A 22,672-nucleotide genomic window follows, 5' to 3' on the forward strand; every position below is an offset into this window, starting at 1 on the left:
AGAGTTAAACGATCGGCAGTAACTGTTTGTGCACAGAAGATATGGGAGAGATCCTCCAGCTCACCTGACACTTGGCATGTGTGTCGCGGACATCGCACGGAATCTCGTGTCGGCACACGATGTATGAAGACAGGCAAGGCAGGGAGTTGGATCCAGCGATGTAGAGGATAAAATGGAAAGTTTCCAAGTTTACTAAATATCAAGGTTAAAACAGGATCCAGTGGAAAGTAATCCTGGTGTGCAGATAGAAGAGTGTCTCGGTCCAGTCTAGGGGCCTACGCGTTTCAGACGCTGTGCACGTCCTTAATCATGGCTAACTCCCTGCCTTAACTGTTTGTGCACCCTGGACAGTGACTACCGATCCCAATATACATCAACCTGTAAAAAAAAATAGAAGTTCATACTTACTGATAACTCCCTGCTTCTTCCTCCAGTCCGACCTCCCGGGATGACGATTCAGTCCAAGTGACCGCTGCAGCCAATCACAGGCCAATCACAGGCTGCAGCCAATCACAGGCCAATCCCAGGCTGCAGCCAATCACAGGCCAATCCCAGGCTGCAGCCAATCACAGGCCAATCCCAGGCTGCAGCGGTCACATGGACTGCCGCGTCATCCAGGGAGGTCAGGCTGGATGCCGAAAGAGGGACGCGTCACCAAGGCAACGGTGATGTGTCCCTCTCTTGACATCCAGCCCGACATCCCTGGATGACGCGACAGTCCATGTGACCGCTGCAGCCTGTGATTGGCTGCAGCGGTGACATGGGCTGAAACGTCATCCAGGGATGTCGGGCCGGATGTCGAGAGGGACGCGTCACCAAGGCAACGGCCGGGAGACCGGACTGGAGGAAGAAGCAGGAAGTTCTCGGTAAGTATGAACATCTTTTTTTTTTTTTTTTTCTTACAGGTTGCTCTATATTGTGATCGGAATTCACTGTCCAGGGTGCTGAAAGAGTTACTGCCGATCAGTTAACTCTTAAGTTTTTCATGAAATTCGGCGAACCAACCGAACCGAACTTATCATAAGTTCGCTCATCTCTATATAAGAAGTTGGGCCCCTTTTAGTGGTTTTGTCCGGTATGACAGGGTCACACTCCTTACCTCGAGGAGGATGTAGGAATCCACATCTGTATTCAGAAGTCTCTGGCGTTTCTCTCTTCTGCTGCAACGCTCTGCTGCCGGGTTTTCTTATACGATGCAGCGACTGATTCTTCGTTCTTACGTTTGGGGGAGTCCGGGGCACACAAGGACAGTTTCGGAGCTGAATGGAAGAGGAGTAGAAGATTCAGTTACAGACGATAATGTCAGCCAAAGAAATTGTCATTCCTTGAAGAGATATTTGGCCCTTCCAGATGATTAAAGGGAAACGGTCAGCAGTTCGGAGGCCTTAAACAGCCCATTAAAGGGGAGGGGGAAGGGATTGTAATGATATCTGTTGTCTCAGACACACAAGTTGCACCACAGAGAAACCGACATTTATTTCACCCAGCGTCGCGGTCACAAGTGCCAATGAGGCGGCCCCAAGTTACCTCCCCTCAGAGAATTCTGCCAGCCCCTCCCCTCTGAGCGACAGTTCCAGCGATCTCCTGATTGACGAATCCAGCGCCAACTCAGAGCAGAGATTGGCACTCGCGACCACAAAACCAGGAGAATTAAACGTTGATATCTCGGTCATGAGACAACAGGTACCGTTACAACGCCCTCCGCTATATCGCGATGTCAGCATTTTCGAGGCCTCAAACCGCTGATTGATTCCCTTTCATCTCAAACTCGGAGATGTTTTCTTCCCCTTCTCTGCAGCCCAGGAACAGATAATCGTTACATTGCGGGCACAGGAAAGAGTATGGTGACAGATTAACTAAGTGCAGCATATCGTGAGGACAGGTCCGCTGCGGTATTAGCCCAAATGGCACGAAAAAAAAAAATTGACCCACATTTACAATGACCCACAAGGACTACGATTTTTGCGTCAAATTTTAAAAGCCACATGCTTTGGTGCATTTTTAACTCTGGCAGTCAGAAAATAAAACATATCCTGCTGCAAAAATTTCAATTTGCGCATTTTACCCTTCCTTTACTTTTATAAATGTGACCTTAACTACGACTCCTTAGAGATCACAGCCGCTTTTCAAACTTTGCAATTGATAAGAAAAGTCGCAGATTTTATGGCAAATTTGTATCACATTAGCGGCTGCAACTTTTTTTTTTTTTGGCACAGAATAAAACTGGCATAAGTTGCTTAGTACATGCGCGCCATGATGTGGTTTGGCTGACAGCGGACTCATAGTTACGAGATTGTTGTATTTGTGAGGGGAGCGCTCCTCCCACCTCTCAGCAATGACGGACGGCTGCTGTGTATATAATATATATATCAGCCATCAATCACGTGAGAGGGGAGGCAGGGGGTGCTCGTCTCATCAATATAGCGGGCTCATAACTACCTCTGCCTAATATGACATATGGTGACCGACAGACAACCCCTTTATAAGTGTCGCACCCGATGCGTGTTCTTCGGGTGAACAGACAGCTTGGTGCTGCGGGTGTCTTGGTGTACCGTGTATTAGGCCTGAATTGTGCATATTAAATATGGATGTAGTCATGTAATTGTGTTACTAGCACATGAGCAGGCATCGGTGTCCGTGGCTCGTCTTAACATTTCTGCTCAGTGTGAATACTTCCAGCCTGATCAGTTTTATTTCTTGACTTGAGAAATACTCCAGAGAACAGCGGTGCCCATTCAAATGAATACACGTCAGACATGGACGGGCCATCCACACGAGCGTTGTTTCAACGGAGCGTGTGAAGGGTCTGTGAAAAGTTAGAACATGTCCTATTTTACAGCGAGTCACGCATCCCCCATAGACTCTAATCTATGGGGGGAGGGATCAGTGACAGCGCGCCCGGGTGCACCACGGACGTAAAAAACGGCAGTATTCCACGTCCGAGGTTAGCTACGCTCGTCTGAATGTAGTCGAACAGATACATAAAGTTCATACCGTCAAGTTAAAGAAGCAATCTCAATTTTTTTTTATTGCTTAGACTTACATAGAGAAACTGGCTTCCGTGCCACACATAAGACGCTGTGCAAACCGGCCGGCCAGATTAGAGATCACGTGACCGCACGGGGGAGCCGAACGGAGCCCGTTTTGAAAACTAGACGCTCGGGGAGCAAATAAATAGCATAAACATGGACATAACGCCCGTCATGAACAAGCAAAGGAATGAACATTTTCACGGGAGTGCTTCTTTAATTAAACGCACAACTTGTTTGGCTGCAAAAATCTTAGAGGTCACAGTTAGTATTGTAGTGAAGGATGTCCCATATGCTGCGCTACTGATCTATAACCACTAGGTGACATCTTCCGGTACAGACCTAGTCCAGCTCACAGCCGAGAGGTGAATTACATGGTATTCAATCCTTTATGAATCATTAGCCCGACCTCCAGGGTGACATTTTACCTGCACTGATACATTGCAAACTATCAGGACAGGAAACAGTAAAATGATAAAGTTCCCAAGCAAAGATCTTGAAGATTGTGAGAAATTGAGGAACTTTTCATCATAGAACGATTGTTTTATTTACATAAAATCTCTAACTCCTTGTGAACTGAGGGCTCATGTCTAAGGTCGTTGGGTTTTTATATGCACAATATTGTGGGTTCATATGTACAAGAACTTCTTCATCTGGTATTACCGCATGCCCAGCAGGTCAGTGTTCTGTACTTTTCCTTTTTAGATACATTTAGAATTGGGACAGGGACGAGCAACACACAGCACTGCAAAACCAGACCCTATAGGACTTGTCAAGAACAGGCCGGCAGCTCTGCAGTCCCAACGTAAAGCGTTTAGTTGACCAATTTTTTGGGCACTGATATTCGGGTACTCTCACCTGGCTCTATAGAGGTCTGATGAGGAGCAGCAGGGTCAGTAGTTGGGCCACTGAGCTCTTCTGCACAGGATGGAACAGATACCAGTAAACCTAGAACAGCGAGACACCAGAAATAGGTCAACAGAAAGAAGCAAAAATAAAAACACTTCTACTTGGCCAACATTTAAAGGGACACCACTTTATTTTCCCCCCGAAACAGCACCACTCTGGTCCATGGGCTGTGTCCGGTATTGCAGCTCTTCCTTATTTAAGTGAACAGGGTTGAGCTGCAATACATGATCGTAACGAGTCCACCAGAGCAGGAGCCACTCTTTGCAGTTCGCTCTACACTTTGGCTGATAGAGTGGGGGGGGGGAGACGGGACCATTCCTATATGACCTCCATACGCACTAATAGGACAAACAGACAGGGGTTGTCTAGATCTTGGATTATAAAGTCTTAGAGGGGTTGTCTGGTTTTGACAACTTGTTTCCTTTTGTTAAGTCCTGACACCTAGCTGACTGTTTTAGGTGGCAGTACTGTATGCTCACTTATAGAAGGAAGGTATTATTTAGTAGCAGAATGTAAGGCCATGTTCACAGGCTGATTTTAACACGTATTCTGTGCAGAAAAAGACATGAAAACTGCTTACAACCAGCGTTGCATTGATTTTAACAACAGGGTGGAATTAACATTGCACTGAAAAAATAAAAGTAGCGATATGACACTTGATACGCTTTCCGCGGCAGAGGAGACTGCAATCCAAGAGTCAGCCTTGAATTCCAGCCATAGATTACCTTCAAATCCACGTCAGATTTTTCCACTTGAAAAATCTGCCGTGCGAACGTGGCCTAAGATGACCCCCACACGCAGCGGATTGTAGGTTTTTTTAGAAGCGAAAATCGGCATGAGTTACGTGCGAATTCACCGTGGATTACGACTATGAAAAGGGTGAAATCCGCTGTGAACGAAGAATTTGAAAATCCACATCATACTCGGATTTCTGTGGATTTGTTAAGTCTCATCCGCACGGCTAGCACCGTAATCCGCAGAATTTCCCTCCCGTGTGCGCAGATACTCACACAGGCCTCTGTAGCGGGACAGCTGCTGGTACGTCTGTTTCATGCGTTCTATGTTCAGTCTGCTGGCTTCTGCATGATTCACAATGGGTTTAGGATAGTCAACCCCTATAATGCACTTGGCTTCTTTCTGAACAGACTCTGGGGCATTCCACGGCTCGTATATGTAACGGGACGGGAAACCCTTCAGCGCCGGCAAGTATCGTCTGCAAAGGAAACGGAATATGAAACCAGAAAGTGACAATAAGGGAGTCTTATTCCTCGGAATAGTAAAGCTCTACTATCCACAGGAAAGGGGACAATTGTCTGATCGCTGGGGAGGGGCCGAACTTCTAGGTCCCCCTGATCGCGAGAATGCAGGTTCCTCCTCAATGGACTCCCCCACAGTGAGTAGAAGCTTGAATGGCGCCTGGTGCTCCATTACATTTCTAGGAGCGTGCCAGAAACAGCCGAGCGCTGTACTCTCGTTTCCATCATTCCCATAGACTTTGAATGGCGTGACCGCGCACACGCTCGCCCACCGCTCCATTCAAGCTGCTCCTCGCTGCGGTCGGTAAGAACAATAACTCAGAAACGTACGACTAGAATATTAAGAGACTTTACTCAAGAGGACTAGTCAGGGATGTGTATAAACCATCCAGCGGTCCATGAGTGCGTTCACAAATCTACATAGACAAAGTGTTTGGACCCGAGAATTGAGCTAGACATAATTTTTGGTTGGTCAATGAAAACCATAAAATGTAAAATAGCAGCGATATGATGAATTAGACTCATGTACCCATCATACCTGACATAGTCTCCACTAGGGTCGGTCCGTCTTCCAAAACCCACAGGACAATAACAGTGGAAAAACTGCTGGAAGAACGCGCTGCATGAGAGCCACATCCAACTGCCGGAGTTAACACTGAAGTCCGCATCCAACAGCAGCTCATCAAACACCTGCAAAAGGAGAGACCGCATCACACTTGGGGTACGTGCGCCCACAAACTCAAAAACGGCTGAAAATACGGAGCGGTTTTCCCTTGAAAACAGTTCCAGATTTGAAGACGTTTTTTTTAAGCCACTCACGGTTTTTTGCTACGTTTTTCTATAGAGTCTATGAAAACGTCTCCAAAAACGGATGAAGGAGTGACATGCACTTCTTCGTGGCCGTTTTTTTACGCGGCAGTTTTTCAAAACGGCCGCGATAAAGAATGGCCTGTCGGAACAAAAATCAACGGGCAGATGTTTGGAGGCGTTCTGCTTCCGATTTTTCAGCCTTTTACGGCCCGAAAAACACTCTGTGTGAACATACCCTTACAGGTAAAGGGGGAACATAGAAAACCCCTACGTTCACCTAAACACTGTATTACATTGTCCTGCAAAATCAATCAGACTACACTACAGGTCTAAACATCTACAGTCCTGCATGAATGTCACCGGTAAACGTTTAGATGAGACAACGATCAAGCAAACGAGTGTCCGTATGAACGCTCGTACCGGTGCCCTGTATGAGAAGGAGCGATCTTAGTAACGAGTACTCGTCCCCATACATTACTGATAATATCGCCTTGTAAAATAAGCAAACTAGCACCGATGATCGTCGCTCGTTTTCACGGCCCGTAAGAGGACCTTTACTCATACATATATGAATTGTCACTGAGACATTGGTGGTGGTGGGGGGGGGGGGGGGGGGGGGTGTCGGATTTGATTTCAATGTGAGCAACTGGCAATGCAAGTTGGAGATCTAAAGAAGAGACCGAGGCCATTGCAAAACAGTGGTGATGATGGGGGTCGTGGGGGGGGGGGGGGCTGGGGGTTGTTTTCTGGGCGATCGCTCCCTTTGATCAGAAGATAAGCAAAAGTCAAAATATACTTCAAAAGGGAATCCCATATAAATTAGTCTGCTGACATACCACCACTAACCCCCCAGATAAAAAGTCTGGGGCTCTGCAGAGCACAGTAAGGAGCGCTACCTTGTTTTGGGGAAATGGGGAGCGTCCCGGCTCGTAAAACCCCACTAATGCCATCGGTGTCATTCACCATTCTGCAGGCTTTAGAGCCGGAATTTACCAGGATTCCTTGCTGGCTCAATGTCTAGACGGCGCTTGCTCTGGTAATTTGCATTCTGGGAAGTGCAGCCCATAAGGTGGCCATACACACATTAGACTGACAACTATCTCCCCTATAAGCATGGACGCTCAGCCTAGCGTGCATGTTTATTCAATGGAAAGAAGCCTACGCCAGAAACTTGAACGGTATGGAGCTGCAATACCAAACATAGTCCATCACGAAGAGCGGCGCTGTTTTTTGGGACAAAATAAAAAATAACTAGCAAGCTGACTTTTCTTTCTAGTCTTCTACAACCCCTTTAACCTACCTACAGGCCCACTGTGTCTGCCCTCCAGCTAATACTGTGCGGATCCAACATGTCGAAATGTTTTTCGATGCACTGGCGCATTAACCGCAGCCACATAATTACATGCATTAGCCAAATGTTTCCATCAACAGAATGGAAAACGATAACCTTAAGAAAGCACGGATGTGATAGCAGTTGCTGGACTTTCAGACTCACCTTCACTCCAGATTCCCAGCTGTTCCAGAGATCCCCCCGTGTCAGGAAGCAGGCCACGGCGTGTCTTGCCAGGTGATGGATCCAGCCTTCCCGTCTCAGCTGTGTCATGATGGCATCAATCCACGGGAACCCAGTCTTCCCTTCTGCCCACTTAGCGAGGGCCTCGGGGTTCCGGTCCCAGGGAATTTGCACGCAGATTGGATTCCCATCCATTTGGTCAAATTTGGGGTTGTTGGTGGCAGCGGTGTAGAAGAACTCCCTCCAGAGGAGCTGACCGTACAGGGACAGCGGCGGCGGACGGTTCTTCTTCACCTTTTAATGGAGGCAATGAAGAATAAAGGCTGTAAGAAATCATCATCAGGTATAAAAGCTGCATATAAATCACGCCTCTTACCCGCTGATACAACTCCTGCAGTCTGTAGTAGAAGAGGCGGCAGGACAGACAACCAAAACGCAGGTAAGGACTGAGACCCGTAGAACTCGCCAACAAAGAATTGGCATTCATTCGTGGGCGCTCATAATTTGCCACCCATGCCTAGAAAAATAAAAAATGTGGACACAATGAGAGGGGCACAACTGCAACATCTAGCAATCACTCTGGACCACTCTAGGTCGGCTGCTTGCATTTCAGTAGAAACTTATGCACAGATGTAGCAGAGTTGCATTTGTCATTTATGTAATTCATAGTCCTATGAATTCTACATATTACATAGATCAGAATAATCACAATGATTAGTGCTGCATTACAAACTCAGCTCTGCTAAATCTAAATGTACATGAAAATAAAAAACTCAGGGCAAAGCTGAACCTCTGAATTTTACAAGAACTCTTGGTGCTCCTCCAATGTATTAACCCCCCCCCCGGGTGGATTGAATTCAGGAGATCCACTGTCTGTTTCCTCCCGAACACCCCCTGACCTAGCACCTCTTTCAGTAGTATAGAGAAAAGATCACAGGGGAGCATGTCATTGGCCGCACTCTCTCAGGGATCGCAGGACAGGCCGGTCAGGGAACTTGCATTTGAAAAAGGATGAACCCACTAGAGCAGGAAACATGGCAGGAGATTTAGGTGTGGGGGGGGGGGGGGGGCACCAAGACTCCTTGAAAACCCCAATTGAGTTCTCATGTTTGTTTTTTTTTAAAGCGATAGTGCTTAGTAAGCAATGATAATTAATCACAATATAATAAATGTATAAAATATAAATCATACCTTTCGTTCCAAGTGTCTGTCTAGACGAGCCAGAGCCTCCGTTTCTCCTCCTGGCCATACTGCAGCCCCTTGGTTCTCACTTGGGAAGCCTGACGTAGAAGTAGATATATATATATATGATGTAAATCAGTCATATAGCGCCCCCTATCACCAAGGTGTAAATGTGAAAGCTTGATATACAGCTACGGACTCACCAAGTTCCTCTAAAGACGGCACCCCATAGGTCTTATCATGCGTGTTCTTGATCTCTCCTCGGCAGGGCTCCATCTGTCGTCTCGTGATGGTCGGGACTGGTCTACGAGGAAGCTCCATGCGGCTGACGATGGCTTGAAATCTCTTATAGGTTAGAGGAGGGCGACTGCCATTGAGCTCAATAATTCTGCAAAAAGAACATCACAAGGAGTCAGATCCTGTCCATAGGAACCTCCAGACATGCGCTGGTACACAAGGCGTTACTGGGATATAATCCAAATGTCTCCAGCAATAAATCTGTGGCAGACACACCATGCTTCAAAGCAGTATGTTCCTGAAATAGTCAGTATTTTAGGTCGATATTAAAAAAATTAAATTAAAAGCAGTCCACCCTTGATTTGCATCGGCTCCATAGTCTACAATCTTTGTACATACAGGTGTAACAGAGTGGAGTTAGTCAGTGAAGCCAGGGGCCTTCAACTATGGAGTCCCCGGCCACAGCATCAGAAGCGCTCTGGACGGAGACTCCGGGACCGGAGGAGTCCATGACTTCACTGTCCATATATGGACAGGGACGCCAGGAATCGCTGCAGAATCCAGGCCAAGCGCTTCCAATGCCCTGGCCGGGGACTCTAAAGCTGAAAGCCCCTGACATCACTGTCCATATATAGACCGTGACGTCAGGGGCTTCCACGGGTACAGCGCTTCAAATAGTGCTCTGCCCAGGGAGTTTTGGCAATGTATCCCACTGTATGCCCATACAGTGGGATACGTCGCTACCTTCTGTTGGAAGCAGTGGCGTAGCTATAGGGGTCGCAGTTGCGACCGGGCCCGTAAGCCTGGGGGGCCCACAGGCCCCCCATTGCCATACCACATGCTTGTTAAATAAATCTTCTGTGCCATGAAGCCGGCACTTCCTGGTTACGGTCACATGGTGCACTTAGTGTACCACTTGACTGTGTTGTCACGTGACACATCTTCCAGCCAGTGCAGTGGAAGAGCCGGTGCGGTATGGTGTTGTGTTGTCTTGTAATGTAATGTGTTGTATTGTGCTGTTTGCGGTGGAGAGGGGGGGCCCGTTAAATGACAGCCCCCCCCCTCCTCAAACTGCAAAATACAACACAATACATTACACACTGTGGGTCGCGTCCCCCTGGAGGTTCATGTGAAGACCTCCGGGGGGGTCGCGAGTCACTCACCGAGGTCCCGGTTCCATTCAATGCTGGAGCATTCACTGTGCCCTGAGCGGCTCGATGCAGGCTGGCGGGATGTAGCGACATCACCACACCTGTCTGCACCGAGTCAATCATAGCACACACCGGAGGCGAAGGATCCTCCACCCGGCGTGGGAACGAGGATAGGTAAGTAATTATGCTATTTTCTATTATGCACATATGGGGGCATTATACTGCATGGGGGGCATTATACTGTATGGGGAGCTCATATGGCGGGCATTATACTGTGGGGGCTGATATGGTATGGGGCTGTTATGGGGGGGCATTACACTATGAGGGCTGTTGGGCAAGGCATCTGGGCATAGGCGCGCACAGGGGTCTGATGATGGTGGTGGTGTTGGGGAGAAGTAGGGGGGCCCAAGCTGAATTTTTGCACCCGGGCCCATGAGCCTTTAGCTACGCTCCTGGTTGGAAGTATACATCGGGACTCCACTCGACGTACGCGATGTGAACCAGGCCTTACATTCAGGATAATCCTATAAGATGCAAGTAGGAGGAGATATACGGCCTTAGTCCTGTGCATGCATTACGCTGACATAAAAGGATATACGTATGGTAGACGCGGAGTGAACCGCAGCTTATAACTCCAGATAAGAGATGATAGGACGCAGCTTCCCTCCCCATATAACATTCCTGTGGTCAATCCTATAGGATCAGAACTCATTTTATCTCTTGTTATGAGCCGTACCCGCTTTATGCAGAAGTGGTACGAGGCAGCAAAGAATTGTGGGATACGAGCGTATTTATATAACACGAATGCTGTCCAGCCCGGCTAAGGGAAAGCTCATTACATCGTCCGACCTATAGCGCTCCACTGCCGTCAACAACTTATGCAACTGTGTTTCCCATATTTTATTTCCCCCTTTCTGTGCCAGCGATTATGCTTGTGGCTGACCTCCAGCCTCCGTAGGGTGGCTCTCTTCCCTGCACGTGTGGGGCGGCGCCGTATCGCAGAGCACGGACACAGCTACCTATTGAGCACATGCCATGCGGTGTGACTACAGGCAGGAGAAGTGCACACTAGGTGGCAGTATAACCCTCACTCTGCGTTTCAATTAAACTTTGCTGTGCATCGTCTGTATGAATGAAATATAGAATAAAAGCCGCGAGGTCATCTCCCACATGACTTTGCATTTCTTCCAGGATCTTCAAGCCATGTCCTTCTGATTGGAAAAACCCATTAAAATCTAAAGTCAATTCTGCAGTGGTTATACAGGGGCATTAAATCAGTGTCTGCAAACTACTGAAGCAGTCTCATAGAAATATAGCAGAAAAAAAAATCTTAAAGGAAAGTCTAGATTAGACGGCAGTGCGAGGGCTTAGGTTGCTGTGCACCTTAAAACCATTAGCATCGGTAATCACTATCGCCGGGGCTTACAATCAGGGGGCAAAGGTAGTCCCGTTCTGGATTACAAGGGTTAAACGAATGGGATTAGAGTGTCCAAGACGTTGCCGAGGAATGGCGGATGTCAACCACAAACCCCCACCTGCGGGTAATAGTGCGGGCACAACTGCTGTGTCCCTGCAATCACGGTGCTGTAAATGTACGGGCGCTTAGAGATAAAGTGCTGGCACCCAGTGCTGTCAATTTATGGCACGGTGTAGTAAGGGGTTAAAGCAATGGCGGTGAATCGGTTTCTTAACACAGTCACCAGTACTGCCCCGACAGGGGCCGTCATGCAACTTTCCTAGACTGCTGCCAAGTCTGCATCATTTTGTAGTGATGCAGGAGCAGAAGAGGTGTTGCTGAATAGGGGAACGTTCACATTTGGCAGAATGGACGTGCATTTTGGATACATCCATTACTTCTTTGTAGCACATTTACCAGTAAGAAGTCTGGGTAAGCTGCCAAACATCCCCTAAGGGAACAGTAACAGTAGCCACATTGGTTGTCACCCAGCTTTCCTAGAAACAGATATAACTCCACGACGACACAGGTCGCATAACCAAACATCGCTGTGTCCCGCATCGGTAATGAAAGTCAATGTGGGTGCTTTGCGACCAACTAGTTGCCGCAACCCCGACACCAGTCGCAATAAGTCCAGCGGTTTTGGATTCCATTGGGATTGTGGTGTCGCAGAGAGACCACATTGACTTTCATTACCTGCGACGCACAACGATCTGTGGCCGTGCAACCTGTGTGGCCGCCAAAGTCGCCGTGTAGTTCTAGTCCAAGGCTTTACAATTTAAGGACCACCCAAGGAATGCAGAACTGGTTTAGGTGACTTACTTGTCTAAGTCATACAGGGTGTGGGAATTCTTCACAATGACCTCCACACCGGCTTCCTTGGCCAACTTCATAATGGCTGCATCTCGCTCCTTACTGAACGGCTCCGAGTCGTACTCAAACGTTAGTCTGTTCACGCTCCACTCCTGCCAACATAAGAGAAGTCATGTGCGCTATTCATACGATTGGGGGTGCAGGTAATGTCATGGGTTCTGGGAGGGAGGTATCATTAGTGTCAACATGAATTTACCTTAAAGTGGATGTGCAGTTGGATATCACCTATGGCTGCAGTGGTTCTGGCTGCTGCTCTGCCCCTCCCCCATTCTTTACACTGCAGCACTGCATGTTCAGATTGGCTACGGTGTAGAAGTACAAGCTCCCCAAGAAACTTTTCCATGACAGCAAGAAAACTAAACCACCGTTAAGAACAAGATAGGCGGGTAGTTGCCATACATATAAATTAAAGGAGCTTTACTGATGGTGAAGCTTGAAATTCAATTAAAGCATCTTAAAAAATCTGTACAATTTAATATATTAGGTACAAATCTGTGAAATAGTTTTTATAGAAGGTGTCGAACCTCAAAATTGTATAGACCAAACCTGGAGCCATTTACCATCACAACCAATCAAATCACTTCTTCATTTTCCAACCTGAAGTGGAAGAATAAAAGCCAGAATCTGATTGGTTGCTATGGGCAACTGCTTCACTTTATGTCTGCACCAACTTTTATAAGGCTTTGAGGCCCGGTAATAATTCTGCATCTTCAGATACCCTTTTTGGGCATGAGTTAATAAGAGGGGGTCCTCAGTCCAGGACCCTCCTATATAAGCGAGAGTGAAGATTGTCTCAATTTGGAGGACCAGACACGTTAGTGCATTACTTGGGCATCCCATGTATTTCAATAGGGACTGTGTAATGCTCCATTGCCCCTGTGGTGGCGCTGCAGGGAAATTGGACAATTGGTGCCAGTCACCCACAGATTATAGCTAATTCCTTGGGGTCACAGCAGAAGGACACCCTGTAATTAGTTTATAGTCGAAAGGGCTCTGCTAAAAACAAACAAAAAAAAAAACAAAAAACGACTTCTAAAGCAGAGAACCCCTTTAATTTTTTGGGCACATGTAGCCATTAGTTTGTCCGAGATAGGAATACCCCTTTAAGTAGCTCAGGTGGTTCTGGACTTTTGACTCAGAGTGTGGGATTATATAGGATTACCACATTAAGTAAAATGGAAGCAGGTGAATTTGTGTATGGCGTAGGTGTCGTGCGTTGGCTTGTGTGTCCTGTATTGCCAGTATGTATAGTGACTGGCCTCTACCTGGCCTAGATACATTGTCAAAACACGGCGCGATGAAAGCCCCACGCTGCGAGTTCACCGTCACATTCTCCGCAGGACGATTATCAGGGGAGGTGGTGGAGAATATAATAAGTGAAGGACAAAGACTGAGCAGCTCCAGAACAGCAGCTCCCGCTGAGCTCGGGGATTAGACTTGTGACACGACAGTCACGTTTATTGCAGCGGCTCCACCTACAGCAATAGAAAATATGAAGAACGCAGCGGCTCCACCTACAGCAATAGTAAAGATGAAGAACGCAGCGGCTGGACGCTCCCGGTATACAGATCATCTTAGCCTGTGCGTATATTTGTATATTACCCACTGGGGACGTCGGGAGGGGGGGGGGGGAATAAAAATAAATCTCAATTTCAACTGGTTTATTTAGTCGTTTTTTTAACCCAAAGCCAAAAAGATGGTCTTTGAAAAACTTTCTTCTTACAGTAAATCTTCACTTTTGGAGCCCCTTTAGTTGGGGAGCTGCACTAGAAGCACTTTGCCCAAATACACACCTATATATTATCTTATAAGGGTATGTTCACACGCTTACAAACATCTGCCCATTGCTTTCAATGGGTTTTACGTTGTTCTGTTCCCACGAGCCTTAATTTTACGCGTCGCTGTCAAAATACGGCGCGTAAAAAGACGCCTGCGAAAAAGCAGTGCATGTCACTTCTTGGGACGTTTTTGGAGCCGTTTTTCATTGACTCCATTGAAAAACAGCTCCAATAACGGACGTAAAACGCGAGTTGCTACAAAAACGTCTGAAAACGCTCCGTATTTTCAGACGTTTTTGGTCACTGCGTGTGAACATTCCCTAAAGATTCTGATAACAGGGGAGAGCACCTGCAAGGAAATCAGATTCCCCACTGCTGCACTTCAGGTAGTCACTAGCAGAATACAGGAGCTGAGTGTTTGTTACAATGTATCAGTGCAGGTAAGAAGCCCGGAGTCCACGACAGGAGAAACATTTCAGCTTTGTTTAGTTCACAGAGGACTGCCTAGGCTGAAACATACTAATAAACCTAGCATGGCCGTAATTTTAATACATTTTTTGGGTCGCTGTGGCCCTGCCTCCTTTTGTCAAGCCACGCCCCTTCCACAAAAGTGCCGAGGGCAGCGCAAAAAGGCCAAAACTGGCCCAGAAAGGATGACAAATTCCTTCTTTGTTCGGCGTATGTGCCAGGAAAGCTCCTGGCACATAGACCCGACGTATCCATAGTGCCCCATTGACAAGATGTATGCCTAAAAAAGGTATCCATTTGGCAATGTGACCGCACCGTGTGAACAGACTCTTACAGGCGAAGAGTTTTCCGGACAATCCATAAAACTAATTAGTCGTCATTAGTAATTGTCAGGAGATCCGCACATTAGACACTATCACTGGTTAATATTAAGCATCTTCCGAGACGCCGCAAACTAATTAATAATCCTCCGCGGTTCCAGATATTACTTGAAGGCCAGGCTGATTCAGAGGCGAGAGATTATCTGCTCATTCATTTTCTTGTCATTTGTTTATGCTATAATATTACGGGAGATTTGGCGCCTGCATTGGCGGTTTCTAATTTTAACATCTAAAGAATCGGAGAGCGATATTCTTCTGAAATGAGCGCCGAGGAGACGGGCTAAGGCGATCCCTGCGGGATACATACAGCGCACATAAAAGGATTAGCCGTGGGAGTGGAGGAAGATTCAAGACTTAACAGCAGGAAAACTTTCTTACTCCGTTGAACGGTTTAATTTCTGAAGAGGCGGCTACGTCAACGGACCGTGAAATGAAATGTGTGCGCGTATTGTAGGGTGGTGGGACATGTCCGTAGATGGGACCCCAGACCCGAATTGCAAACATGAAGGGGGTCACTGTAAATAGTCCCTTCACCTCTCCTGACATGTCTGTTTTAGTAATTAATTGTACTCCCCTTGAAATAACAATTCTGGAGCATCTTTTCTACATTGTGCCATTCCTCTGTTATTCCTCCTAGAAACGTATGAATAAATTTACAACTGCGTCTTACCAGTTTGGGGGTGTGTCACTACATAGTGTGACAATGTCCAATCAGTCCTGAGTCTGTGTAGGGCCACGCCCCTTTAAGGAAATGGCAACACCCAGTTGTCAATTTATTCATACATTGCTAGGAGGAATAACAGAGGAACGGCACAACACAGAGTTCTAAGAAAAGATGCTCCAGAATTGTGGTTTCATGGCAAATATAAGTATCGACTAAAACAGACAGGTCGGGAGAGGTGATCGACCCATAAAGGGGGTTACCGCTCTTATGTGACTAAAGAATATTGACTGTGTAATGAAAAGTTCTTCAACTCTGATGTATTTCGTGTATCAATTTTTCCCACTGGTCTCACACAAAAAGTTTTTTGTTTTATTTTTATGAAAAAACTGGGTCACAAAAGAGGCGTTGCTTGTGCGGATTTGGATAAAGTGGGTGTTTCTATGCGGCTTGTGCTTAAAATGTCCGATCATTGCGACTCTAGTGTGAACGATGATTGGCCTCGTGACAAACTCTTGCCTGTAGCAATCCTGGAAGAAAACTGGAATCTGATTGGTTGCTATAAGGAAACACTGACACTTTATGCATGACGGTCATTTGAGTAAAAAAAGAAAACCTATAGGACCTCATGTAATAAAATGTCGGAGTACAAGGTGCCATCCTTCCTTGCATTTTTTTTCTTCTTCCCCATAGAGAAAATTAAAGTCATGATAATTCCGTGTACTTCCCTTTAAATTGGCGCTGACAGGTGCCCTTCAATGTTTTACTTCACATAGTAAAGTGGATATACACAATGTGTTGCTTGGGGCGGGTTACAGTAACTCACCTTAAATAATCTCGGGAAGACATCCGCTGGCTGTCCACGCACGACAAACAGGCGGGAGCCCAATTTTCTTAAACTGGAGTCTAGATCCTCCAAGGACTGCAGCAGGAACCTGCAGGAGACAGGACGCAGACACTTAGCTGTATTTGTAGGTTATAAATTGCAAGTATCACTAACATAGGTTTGTCATGTTAAAACTTTCAAACTACGGCACTGTCCGACGGTCTTTAGATGCCGCGTGCACGAATATTATACGAGGACAATGTAAGAGCTCCATTATTTTTATACCGAGGCCCCCTATAGATTCTACCACGGCGAATCACCACTGATATCTCAAGACCCCAGATCAGCTCATTAATCAGTGCAATGGGGGAATATTACGGAAACAACTGTTTGAGAAAAACGTGGCTGATAACAGCGCCGCCCTCAACCATAGGCTGTTTCTGGTATTGCAACTCAGTCCCTTTAACTTGAGTGTTGCTGAGCAGCAATGTCACACAGTCCATGGACAAGAGGCGGCACCGTTTCTAGAAGACAGTCATGTTGTTCTAATCTCATACACGTAAATATCCAGTCATTGGGGGGGAATACATTAAGACTGGCGTTTCAAACTTATTTACGTCACCCGAAAATGCGCCAAATTTATAATGTGTAGTCAATTTGTTTTGGGTGGACTGGAGGTTCGATTTAAAGGGACCCTGTCATGATGTCCTATCTGCAGGCAGAAGGTTATAGAGCATGAGGAGCGGATCGGATGGATATATAGTTTTGTGCAAAAAGATCCAGGATAACTTGTAATTTATTAATTTAAACTTCTGCTCCCTGTGGGCTAAAGAGTCCAGTGGGCGGTCTCAACCTTCCCTGTATGAGTGTGAATAAATAGCTCCCAATCACGAAGTAGGACCGCCCACTGGACTCCTAAGCCCAGAGTTAGAAGGGATTTAAAATCAGTTTATACCAGGTTATACTAAATCTTTTTGCACAAAACTACATATCAATCCGCTCAGCTCCTCCTGCCCTACATGCTGCCCACATTACATAATTGACACAACAGGTTCCCTTTAAGGCTGCATTGCTTGTGCATGGTGAAAACTCTCTGAACTAAGATCATTCAACAGGTTTCCAGCAGTCCTATATAAAAAAAACAGATAACGTATAAATCAGCTCTGCTACATCTGGTATAAACACCACATGCACATAAAAGTTGAAACAACAAAACAGGGCGTGCGATCAGTGTGTAGTCTGACCTAGCTCCAATAAGGTGACTTCTGGGACAGGTTATACAAGTTATAAATGAGCCCCGAGCCATGCGACAAACCCACAGACCTAGTTTACCTTGTGCGCTGGTTTCCCCATACAAGGAGGAGCCGCTCGTGCCAATTTAGGGGCAAAAAATATATATATAACCTTAAGGGGTTCTATAGTTATTATTTATACAGATCCAACATATCCGCAGCGCTACATTAGATTAGTCAATTACATCAGTCCTTGTCCCCGACGTCACGGCTCAAGGAAACCCATGAAGACCTTGCAGATGGCCAATTGTGCCTCCTGGCAGAGGTGCTGCCGAGTAGCGACCATTTTTTGCCGTATAAAAGATGCGATCAGCCGATCATGCACTCCAGTTTCTTGGCGCAATTGGCGCTACATTCAGGTGCATTTTGCGTGGTATATCTACCCGATATCCGCATCACATTAGTAAAGTCTCATCCACCTGCCTTGTACTGAAATCCACAGCAAACCCGGCATGTATCAATTCACCTTTAGGTCCTGTTCACACGGGCCGGATTTGACACGTGCTGAATTCCACGTCAAGTACGACAATCCGAATTAAATGCATGTGAATGGGTTTACCGCAACCCTATTCACATGCTGCAGAAGACGTCCACACGGATCTTTACCAGCATAATAGCGTGATACTAATTCCCACGCGGAAAAGCCAGCGGACCACCAGATGTGGATTAGCGGCACGATACAGCAGAAATCGGAAAGAAGCTTTGGATTTTTGGTGCATATCCGGCAGTAACTACGTCTCAACTTTGCTTATGGCAAATTAGACGTGTGTGGACATAGCTGTGGACATAGCTTTAGGAGTGGATTTACAGGACACTCTTTTGCCGCGATGCGCCATTTTTGTATATTGCAAAAATGGTGGCGAAAACAACTCATGTAAATATAACCTGACACGTGGGAGATCAAATGAATGGTCGATCATGTAATACATGGCCCGGCCGAGTCCACCGAAATGGGAGCTGCTGTTAAATAGCGGTTCTCTGCTGTGGCTTATAAAGGGGGGGGGGGGTCCCAAGCTTCATGTCAGTGAATGTAACCACTCTTGTGAGTGTACTGCCACAGTGCGGCTCTCTGCATTACTGCCCCGTGTGAATACACGCTTATAATTTTGATGGAACATTCATTTGGTAACTTCACAAGAAGATATAAGAACTGACGGAGAGGCCGCTGAGCTGTCGGTGGATTTTGAGTCACTGGGTGTAAAAATTGTTTGCATTTTTTGGATTATTCAGATTACGTGACTCGTGCGTGAAGGATTTTTTTTTCCAGTTTTATATAAACAAAGCAGGTTGTATAATGAAACATCCTAGAATTGTGTAAGTAGCCCAACTGTTTCCATTCACTGACAGCAAGCAGGCATTATATTATGATAAAAATGATCATGTTTTAAAAAAAAACCTTTTCATGTAAAATTATAATATAATAATATACAAGTGGACAACCCTAAATGTTACAAAACAGAAATAAAACGTGTGGCTTATGTATCGTGACGTAGGAGGGGAGAAAAATACAGTCATAATCCGGGGAACGGGGCGACAAGTCCAGCCCCAGGAATTGTATTAATCATATTATAAAGGAGAGAAACTGAAGGTTATTATCCCCATATATAAAACTAAAAAACAACCAGTAAAAGGGGTCGAGCAGGATTATAAAAACATGGCTGCTCTTGTCTAAAAACAGCGCCACATCTGTCCACAGGTTGTTTGTGGTATTGCAGCCATTCAATTCAATAGATCTGAGCCAAAATACCAGACACAACCAATGGATAGGTGCGGAACTGCTTCTGGAAGAAAACAGACATGTTTTGCCTAGTCCTGGACGACCCCTTCAATAGCAATCCCTGAGTCAAAGTTCTATTCAATTCTTCTCGGTTATATCCATAAGGTCTACAAGACAACGGCTTCTCCAAAAACAGCCGCCCGGTGATATCGCTGGGGAAGATTTGTCCGGCCATACATTGCTCCTGCAGCAGATGTTCCATTACACACCCGCCAATTAATTTATCGACGCTTATCTGTTTCCTTACTATTCTGAATCTTAGGAAAGCTGGATGACAAACCCTATGGGAGCGATAACAGCGGCCCTATTGGTTGTCACCAAGCATAAACATTATAGAATGAAAAGTTCTGCAACTTTCTAATAGAATTGGTGATTCAGTTCTTTACCATTTTTAGGATCTCTGTTTGCTGTCAGTAAACGGGAAAATTCTTGTTTCCATCTAGTGGAAGAAAACATTTTCTACAGTTGTATCCAGTCTGGACAGTCCTCGGAGAGCTAAAACATAAGCAGAACAAATCTCTCTCCTGTCCTACACTTTGCTACAATGTATCAGTGCAAGGAACATTTTTAGAATAGAATTAAATCTATTTAGCTCACAGGGGATTGTCTAGACTGGATACAATTGTTTAAAACCTTAGGAATATTGAGTCTGCATGGGTTTTCTAGCTTCTGGAGGTAACAAAGAATGTTCACATTCACTGACAGCAAGCAGAGATTTTTTATTTTTATTTTTAAAGTGAGGAACTGAAACACAAAAGAATTGAAGAAAGTTGTAGAACTTCATATACATATCACTGGACAAGAAACGATCACCTGTAAAAAGGTGTAGAAGGTACATGTTATGTTTGGCCTAAACGCAGACGTAGCAGAGCCGAGTTTGTTATTTGCAACCAATCACGGTGACGTTGGGAGCGTTATTTGAGGACTAGAGATTAATTGAATACATTAAACTCAGGAGTGATCATGACGCAAAATTGATGCAGCCACAAAAAGTTTTATGGTAAGTTCGGCTCTGCTACAATCTGTATAGTTACATAGTGTCCCCAGTTTGCATCCAACACGAATTAGACGTGCCCTCAACTTGATGCCCACAACGATCTCATCTACAAGACACAACCTCTGAGACGTGGACGTTCCCTACTTACTCCTCTCATGGTCAGGTAAGCCCCCATCATCACTGATCTCCTCCATGGACATCTATACCCGGCTACCAGCGATGCCACACACAGACATCTACGCCACCACATAATCATTCCCCATGTATTCTAATCACTGGCATTGTAAACGCTGACTCCTACACCACAAACAAGGCATCTACGCCATCTTATGGTGCCAACCTCCAATCACCACAACAAAGCCCTTCTATTGATGCCAGCATTTTAAGAACCATCTTCTTGGTTAATGGCTGACATAAGAAACCACAACATATGTTATGCCAACCTGCAACCATCATAGCCCGTCCCACAATGGAATACCAACCAACCTGCCTTTACAGCCCACCACATGTCAGCGCCAACCTCCAAACATAATAGGCTTGAAAAGTTAATGCCAACCTTCAGAGCACAGCCAACCCCATGCATAGGAGCATACCTCCAGCATCGATGCCACCTGAAGCCCAACCCATTCTGTTGATGCCACCCTCAGACCATCACCCTTCTATTCATGCCACCACCCTTTCTGCTGATGCCACCCTCAAACAACTAGCTACTCTAAAGCCAAGAACCTTCCTTCTATGCCCACCCACTCCAGTAATGTCACTGATCTGTGCCCAATACCTTTAGTAACGAGGGACAACCGCTAAAACTGACCCGGTACCCACTTCCAACGATGCCAACTTGTACCCACCTCCCCCTATGGTTCCTCCTCGTATGCCCTGGCAGTCCTCTCCCATGTATGTGCTGTGCCCAGGCTCACGTGTACTGGTATCACAGGGCTGGCCACTTGCCCATTTCTCACCTCCATCTATTGACCCCGCCGGAGGAGGAGGCTGCAAACCAGGGGTCCAGGATGTACACACAGCGAACACAGCGCGCCCCCCGCAGAGCCGCCACCAGCGCCGGGTTATCATGTAACCGGAGCCCCTTCCGGAACCAGTGCACCGAGTTCACCGCAGCAGTAGAGCCGACCTCCATCCCGGCTGGCTGCGCTATAGTCGGGAAGAATAGTCCGGGAGCTGTCGCTGTCACTGATCCCGCAGCTCAAACACGAGACTGCCTGACCTCCAGACCACGCCCACTGACAGACCTCCTCACTGATTGGAGGAGGTATCACGGAGGCGTGGGGCTCGGTGTGATCACATGCAAGCCATGTGTCAGGGAAGATAGACGCTAAATCCTAGTGGGCAGCTCTGATGATGTCACGACCATGTGATCAGTTACATAGGGGGGAGGAGTCAGACCAAGCCGCGCAGCCTGAGCAGATTTTTGTAGTTCTTTCCCTATAAGCAGCCGATAGAGATGTGTGCAGAGCGAAGCTTCGAAATAAAATCTAAATCTAAATCTTGAATGACATCAAAAATGATTTTACGAAGTAAAAATAACAAAATGTAAAAATAGGCACATCAGAAAGTGAAAGTCAGAAAAAGATATATGCCTTGTATCAATATAATTAAATACAAAAACACTGTGACAATAGTGTAGAAGTGCAAAGCGGTAATCACCCATATGGCGAAGTCCTGAGCAGAAAGCCGGTGAGATATCAAGTATTCCGGACTTGGAGGATAAGTCGGCGTTTACGCCAGGTGCGACATTTCGGGGGACCTCCCCCTTTCTCAAGCGTCTCAAGCAACATCCAGCTGATTGTGTCAACATATGTGAGTACAAAAAACATTTTTATGTGATTTCAAATATAATAAAAGTAGTGGTAGAAGCAAAAATAACAAACCGTGAAAAAGAATAAAAAAAAAAATAGTCTTAATAACTCGTAGAATAACGCTAGGGCTACACGCGACTTTGGCAGCGACAATAGTCGATTGTCCAAAGATCATTGTGTCACGCTGATGTATGTGAATGTGGATTTTTTGTGATTGTTTGCGGTCGCCGCAACTTGCGGGTAACAACGCAGCCGCATTCACT

At 46.2% G+C, this 22,672-nt stretch overlaps 1 protein-coding gene across 1 annotated transcript; it reads right to left on the reverse strand.

Annotated features, from left to right (window-relative positions):
• Positions 1-1,105: 1,105 nt before the first annotated feature.
• On the reverse strand, positions 1,106-21,902 carry CRY2 (cryptochrome circadian regulator 2). The gene is made up of 11 exons (XM_075837021.1): positions 21,555-21,902; positions 16,530-16,638; positions 12,366-12,508; positions 8,903-9,087; positions 8,709-8,797; positions 7,894-8,034; positions 7,500-7,811; positions 5,733-5,884; positions 4,949-5,151; positions 3,888-3,977; positions 1,106-1,259 (listed from the first exon to the last, which is right to left on the reverse strand). The coding sequence occupies exons 1-11, from the start codon at positions 21,728-21,730 to the stop codon at positions 1,132-1,134; spliced, it is 1,728 nt and encodes a 575-aa protein (XP_075693136.1). The 5' UTR covers positions 21,731-21,902; the 3' UTR covers positions 1,106-1,131.
• Positions 21,903-22,672: the final 770 nt, after the last annotated feature.

This window comes from Rhinoderma darwinii, chromosome 9 (genome assembly GCF_050947455.1).
Source record: "Rhinoderma darwinii isolate aRhiDar2 chromosome 9, aRhiDar2.hap1, whole genome shotgun sequence".
In the NCBI taxonomy this organism is placed as follows: domain Eukaryota; kingdom Metazoa; phylum Chordata; class Amphibia; order Anura; family Rhinodermatidae; genus Rhinoderma; species Rhinoderma darwinii.

What these genes read in the sequence shown, in the direction of transcription:
- CRY2 (XM_075837021.1), bottom strand. Translation starts at nt 21,730, where the DNA reads ATGGAGGTCGGCTCTACTGCTGCGGTGAACTCGGTGCACTGGTTCCGG. An exon ending in TCTTCCCGAGATTATTTAAG is followed by an intron (nt 12,509 to 16,529) that starts GTGAGTTACTGT and finishes TTATGTTGGCAG; the next exon opens with GAGTGGAGCGTGAACAGACT. An exon ending in CCTAGTGGAGACTATGTCAG is followed by an intron (nt 5,152 to 5,732) that starts GTATGATGGGTA and finishes TTTCCTTTGCAG; the next exon opens with ACGATACTTGCCGGCGCTGA.